This window comes from Cucumis melo, chromosome 2, assembly GCF_025177605.1.
Source record: "Cucumis melo cultivar AY chromosome 2, USDA_Cmelo_AY_1.0, whole genome shotgun sequence".
NCBI lineage: Eukaryota > Viridiplantae > Streptophyta > Magnoliopsida > Cucurbitales > Cucurbitaceae > Cucumis > Cucumis melo.
Genome location: NC_066858.1, coordinates 5,889,073 through 5,894,863, shown reverse-complemented (window position 1 = coordinate 5,894,863; position 5,791 = coordinate 5,889,073). Strand labels below are relative to the sequence as shown.

Here is a 5,791-nt window from a genome sequence, read left to right as displayed (position 1 = left end):
CTACCAAACTCAAATTTTGACACTTCAATATACTTTTTTCTAAATTTAAAAACTATAGAGATTTTCTTTTCAATTTCATCAAAGTGTCATTAATTATGATGTTATTATACTTATATCGAGATTGAGATGGTACAACTTAGCTAAATGCAAGTTGATATAAACATCAAGATGGGATGCCATTATCATACAACTAACTGCATGTTTGACACAAGAAGTTAAAGTTGTGAAGATCAAATCTTGATTAAGCTAAAATTAGCAATAGAATTATTGTTCAATGCCTTTTTTTTTTTGAACTCAGAATTAACGAATCCTTCTTCAAACAACCTAAGGTAAAAAAGGTAAGGGTAAAAAAGAAATACTGTGTGGAAGTTGACAAATGTTGTGCTAATCCAACAACCCAAAAGACGTTGAAGAAAAAAATTAAATGTGAAAGTAAGATTCAACCAAATTCTTACATTGCAACAGTAAATAAAATCACTTGTTAGCCTAATTTTGATTAATTATATACACACAATCACACACTTTTGAGGTCCTCAACCAGCACGATGTTCTTTTTCTTTTTTACCCCTTCTCTCTCTCTCTCTCTCTCTCTCTCTACAACTAGGTGGTCTTCTCTGATATCAACTACCTCAAAACAGACACCCTAAAGATAAAAATAAATGCTTCAAGAGACCCTTTTTAGACCTCCATTCTAATCCTGGCTATCCCAAAATGTCTGTTCTACCAAGTAAAACATATTCAAGTTGGGGAAAGAAAAAAGAAAAAAAATTCAGAGTAATTTCTTCCCAGTATCCATCCATCCAAGTCCACAAAATCAATCAGCTTCCAAGGTTTGTGATTCATCTAGCTTCGTTAGTTAGATGTAATGATCCATCTCTCATTAACTTTAAACTCAGACTATTAAATCTTTCTCGTGAGTATTGTCTCGATGCTTTTCTCCAATCTGTACCCGCCTTCATCATAGCTGCAAACTCCTCGTAGCTTATGCGCCCATCCTGAAGTAATGAAATGGAAAACATTACATGTGTGCGTTGAAGATCAACTATATACAAAACAATGCTGCTAGGCCCACTATCATAGTATGGCTTTGAGATATTTCAACTCCTTTTATGTATGGAACAAAAACTGACCTTGTCTGTGTCCACGTCGTGCATTATGGCATTGATAACGTCCTCACCGTTAGTCTCATCGTCGTCATTAAGTGCATTTCTTAGCTCTTCAATCTCTATGTAGCCGCTCTGGTTTTTATCAAAGAATGAAAAAGCTTTGTGTAGGTGTTCATCATTGGCCATCTTTTTAAGATGGACAGAAACAGCGACGAACTCTGAATAATTCAATGTTCCATCACCGTCAAGATCAGCCTGTCAAGAGTTAACACTTTTCTCAGTTTAACAATATAACCAAAAGCTTCCTGTTGATATGTTTTACAAATGCAAACAAGATGGAGCTACCATGTTCAGAGTTCGTGAGTCAAAACATGTTAAACTCGATTTTTTTTTTTACAAAATTCAACAGTTACATTGCTTCTTTACTTTTTTTTTACACATTTTTGTCCATACAAGTAAGAAAGTCTGAGCATTAAGCTCTTTAAACTCAGATGATGACTGACTGTTCAGAGCAGGAGCTCAAGCCTTAAAGAGTAATCAGACCCAGATCTGTAATATATGATTCTGAAGACAGTGGCCAATATATGGAATGGATGAGACAAAGAAGAATGCTTACAGCTTCAACGAGTATCTGAAGATCAGGGTCAGGAATCTGCTGGCCTAGTTTTTGTAATCCAACACGAAGCTCGTCGAGGTTTATCTTCCCTCTTTTGCCAGTATCCATCATTTCAAATGCTTCCTTGATTCCAGCCACTTCCTCAACTGATAAATGCTCAGCAATAACCTAAAATACAATATAATTCAAATTTTGAGAAATCAAGCTTCTTCAGTATTAAATATTCGGCAAGAACTTCCAGAACCATTGCTAAGCGTTGTTTGTATTCAAGATATTATTACCCGTAGAGCTCTTTTCTTCAGCTTGTTCATAACAGAAAACTGTTTTAGCCTTGCTTTCACAGTCTCTCCCAATGAAACATTTGGTGCCTTTTTGGCATTTTGTAACCACGGATGTTCTACATGTGAATACAACGAAATGAGAATCATTTTATAATAAAGCACTGGATTGAAAAGCCTACATAATCTTCTGTAACAGAATAAAACTAATACCAAGAACTTCTTGAGCAGTGAGTCGCCTTTTGGGGTCAGGATCAAGCATTTTCTTCACAAGGTCCTTTGCATTGTCAGACACTATAGGCCAAGGGTCCCTCTTGAAATCAATTACTGACCGAATGATAGCCTGTGCCACCCCCTGTTCGGTTTCTACTTGCAATATATGAAGATAATTTAACCGAAAAGAAAAAAGCAAATGGCAGAATTTTCATTTACATGACATTCTTGTGATATGGATCACAAGAATTTTTATGCACGTGATGTTCTTATGCTATCAGATGTCCCCAAAGGGCCATGATGTTCTTATGCTATGGACCACAAGAATTTTCATATACATCGATGTTCATATGATATGGATCATAATCAGGCAAAATAGAAAACAAAGGAATTGAGACTGATTTGAGTTTGGATTCAACAAATATTAATTGAATTCAAGGTTCTTCTTTAACTCCGTTCCTCAAGTGAAAAAAAAAACCAAACGAAGTTAAGAGTCACAAACCTGCCCAAAAAGGTGGGACACCGCAAAGTAAAATATAGAGAATGACCCCAGCACTCCAAACATCAACTTTCGGACCATAGTTCCTTTTCAGGACCTCTAGAGCCATGTAATACGGACTTCCAACGATTTCATTAAACCGCTCACCTAAGAGAATTGCATATTTGTTATACTAAACTTGCAGATGTTTATGAAGAAGAGACAAAAAGATGCATTACACGAAAACAACTATAGATTGGAAAGGTAAAAAGCAGTTATGGTGAACGGATCTAGAATAATACCAGGTTTGAAGAACACCGATAACCCAAAATCAATTGCCTTTAATGGAGTCGTTTCTTTCTTATTTCCAAAAAGAAAGTTCTCTGGCTTGAGATCGCGATGCATAACACCGTGTTTATGACACATCTGCACAACAAAATGCATATAAATGTATGATTGAATCATATTACTTCTCACTAAGCTCATCCCAGATGGAAACATTGTCACCAAATACTAAATATAAGTTCAGTTAAATTACAAACTTAGTCAATAACCTTGTATGGTATTGTCCACTTAGTTTCTAAACTTCAAAAAGCTACTACTATATCTGTTAACTTAAATTGTGACAACATGTGACTTTTCTATTAGCACCGTTAACCAAAATAGTTTTGTAGAATACCCATTAGATAAATATTAGCTTATTTGACCTAATGTGATAGGCAAATAACATAAGAAAGTAAACAATGCAATAAAATAAAGTGACAAGGTCTCTAGAGTGATTCATATGGTGCTTTAGGGTGAGGGTATCGCACATGTGTCAATTCAAAGCGTAATTCTAATAAACCTATATGTCTCTGATAAATATATCTATGTTATCATTTAGTGAACTATAAATAATTAAAATTCAAAGTTTGTGACATAAATTAGAGCTTTCTAAAGTTCAGAAAACTAATAACACATCTACCAAAGTTCAGTGACCACGTTAGTAACTGTAACCTAAGTCATAATGAAATCAAACAATCAAAAGAATCTTTTATCAGGAATCATTGAAACAACTCAAGCTCACCAAGACATACAACCTTATCCTCACCCTTCGAAACAAAGAACAACAAGAACCACAAATTTGTAAGCATAAAGATAGCATAAAATGATGTTTCACCTGCACAACTTCAACAATGGTCCGCATGACAACTGCAGCAGCTCTTTCGGTGTAATGACCCCTCGCAACAATCCTATCAAACAACTCCCCACCTTCACAAAGCTCCATAACAATATGAACAGCATGTTCATCCTCATAAGTATCTCTCAATGACACAATATTCGGATGCTTAGGCAAATTCTTCATAATTTCAACTTCTCTTCTCACATCGTCAATATCCACAGCAGTTCTCAGCTTCTTTTTCGATATTGATTTACAAGCAAGTTTCTCTCCAGTGTTTCTATCAGTACACAAATACGTTACTCCAAATTCACCTCTTCCAAGCTCGATTCCCAGATCATATAAGGCAGAAATGTCTCGACCCGTTGGATCTTTCAACACCCAGTTTCCACCACCATTGCCATTGCTCACTACATAATCAGCTGCAAATGGGTTCTGCTTCTTATTCTTTCCCTTGTGCTGCTGCCCTGAAGGAGTAGCCGGAGTAGCACAGCAATTCCCCATGAATCAAATCAGATCCTCGAGCTTTCGGAGGGTTTAATTTTTCTTTTCTTCTTCAGAAATCCTAACACCGAATAAAGAGAAAAAGAGAAAACAGATCTCGATGTTACAGAAACAGGGCAACGATTAAGACAGAAAAAGGGGAATCGAGATTTTGAAAAGAAGATATTAAGAGGGTATTCGAAAGCAATACATTAGAAAGAAACAAGAAAAAGATTCATAGGAATGGAGAAGAAAAAACAAGAAGAAACACAAATATCTCCCAAAATTATCCAAAAGCGAGAAAGGATAGTCTTGTCATGGACCAAACCAAAGAGAAAGAGGGAGACCAAGCAAAAAAAGAAAAAGATAAGAAAACCCAAATTAACAACAACAAAAAAAATCTTAATAAAAAAAGAAACAGAGAAATCCCAGAAGCCTCACCTGAAATTGAAATCCAGATCAAAATCTGTTGGAAAACACCCAGAAATAAAAATGGGTCCTTACGTGAATCTGTTGAAGAACTGAAGGAAAGAGGCGATTGAAAGAGTTATTTCAAAGGGTAGAAAGAAGGGGGAGGGGGGGGGGGAAGTGAATCAAAAGTGTGAATACACCATGGGTTCTCTGAGAGAGAGAAGGTCAAAGCTCATTTTGCAGAGACCCTTCTCCTCTCTGTCTGTGAGTCTCTCTCAATTCCAATTTCTCTCTCCTTGATTCAAATGAAGAGAGAAACCTCTTCCTTGTTTTTTCTTCCTTTCCCAATCAATGGGTATTTCTCTCTTCTTTCTTTCTCCGAATAATTTATGTTTTGGATTGGGTTTCAACAAATCTTTTTTCAAGGATGGGTTCCGAGTTTTTAATTTTAGGTTAAATCCTTCAATTTCAGGAATGTTATGCTTCTCCCCCAGCTTTTACTTTTATTTCATCCCTAATGTTATACTTTTTATTATTAAATCTGGACTTTACTCCTTAAATTTTTAAAATCTTTTTACAGAGTAACTTTAACTCTTAAATTGGTTAGATAAAAATTAGATGATTAGATAAATTGTTTCAAATGATAAACTTTGTTAAATAGTTTAATTCATTTTTTCTATATTCAAAAACAATTTTGAAATTATTATGACATATTAATATTTTGTTAAAAAATATAAGGATAATTAATTTATTATTTTAAAATAACTAATAGAAAATTAATACTAAAAGATGACATGAAGAAGATAGTATATTTTCCTTAAATTTTATTATTTGTTACTTAAAATTAATATGAACTCATTCAAACAAAAACGAATGTGTGCTTCCCCAATTGCTCAAAGTTCTTTCAATTTGCATGTGATGATCCAAAAATATTGCTAATTATTATTGGTGCAAAAAGTAATGTATTATATTTATAGCATTTTTGTTTCAATAATACAAAAAGAAATTATAACATCTCACTCATTCTATTATTTCACATTTTATTTC

General features: G+C 34.4%; 1 protein-coding gene across 1 annotated transcript; it reads right to left on the bottom strand.

The window, feature by feature from the left end:
- Positions 1 to 407: 407 nt before the first annotated feature.
- Positions 408 to 5,198, bottom strand: LOC103492028 (calcium-dependent protein kinase 8-like). The gene is made up of 9 exons (XM_008452195.3): positions 4,775 to 5,198; positions 3,851 to 4,415; positions 2,994 to 3,117; positions 2,716 to 2,859; positions 2,214 to 2,366; positions 2,004 to 2,119; positions 1,723 to 1,890; positions 1,131 to 1,361; positions 408 to 995 (listed from the first exon to the last, which is right to left on the bottom strand). The coding sequence occupies exons 2-9, from the start codon at positions 4,352 to 4,354 to the stop codon at positions 840 to 842; spliced, it is 1,596 nt and encodes a 531-aa protein (XP_008450417.1). The 5' UTR covers positions 4,355 to 4,415; positions 4,775 to 5,198; the 3' UTR covers positions 408 to 839.
- Positions 5,199 to 5,791: the final 593 nt, after the last annotated feature.

Bases quoted from the DNA above. Each gene is read 5' to 3' on its own strand.
- LOC103492028 (XM_008452195.3), bottom strand. From the start codon at position 4,354: ATGGGGAATTGCTGTGCTACTCCGGCTACTCCTTCAGGGCAGCAGCAC. The intron at 2,120-2,213 runs GTATTAGTTTTA...ATTCACATGTAG, and splicing joins CACTGCTCAAGAAGTTCTTG to AACATCCGTGGTTACAAAAT. The intron at 1,362-1,722 runs GTAAGCATTCTT...AACTCTTGACAG, and splicing joins TTCAGATACTCGTTGAAGCT to GCTGATCTTGACGGTGATGG.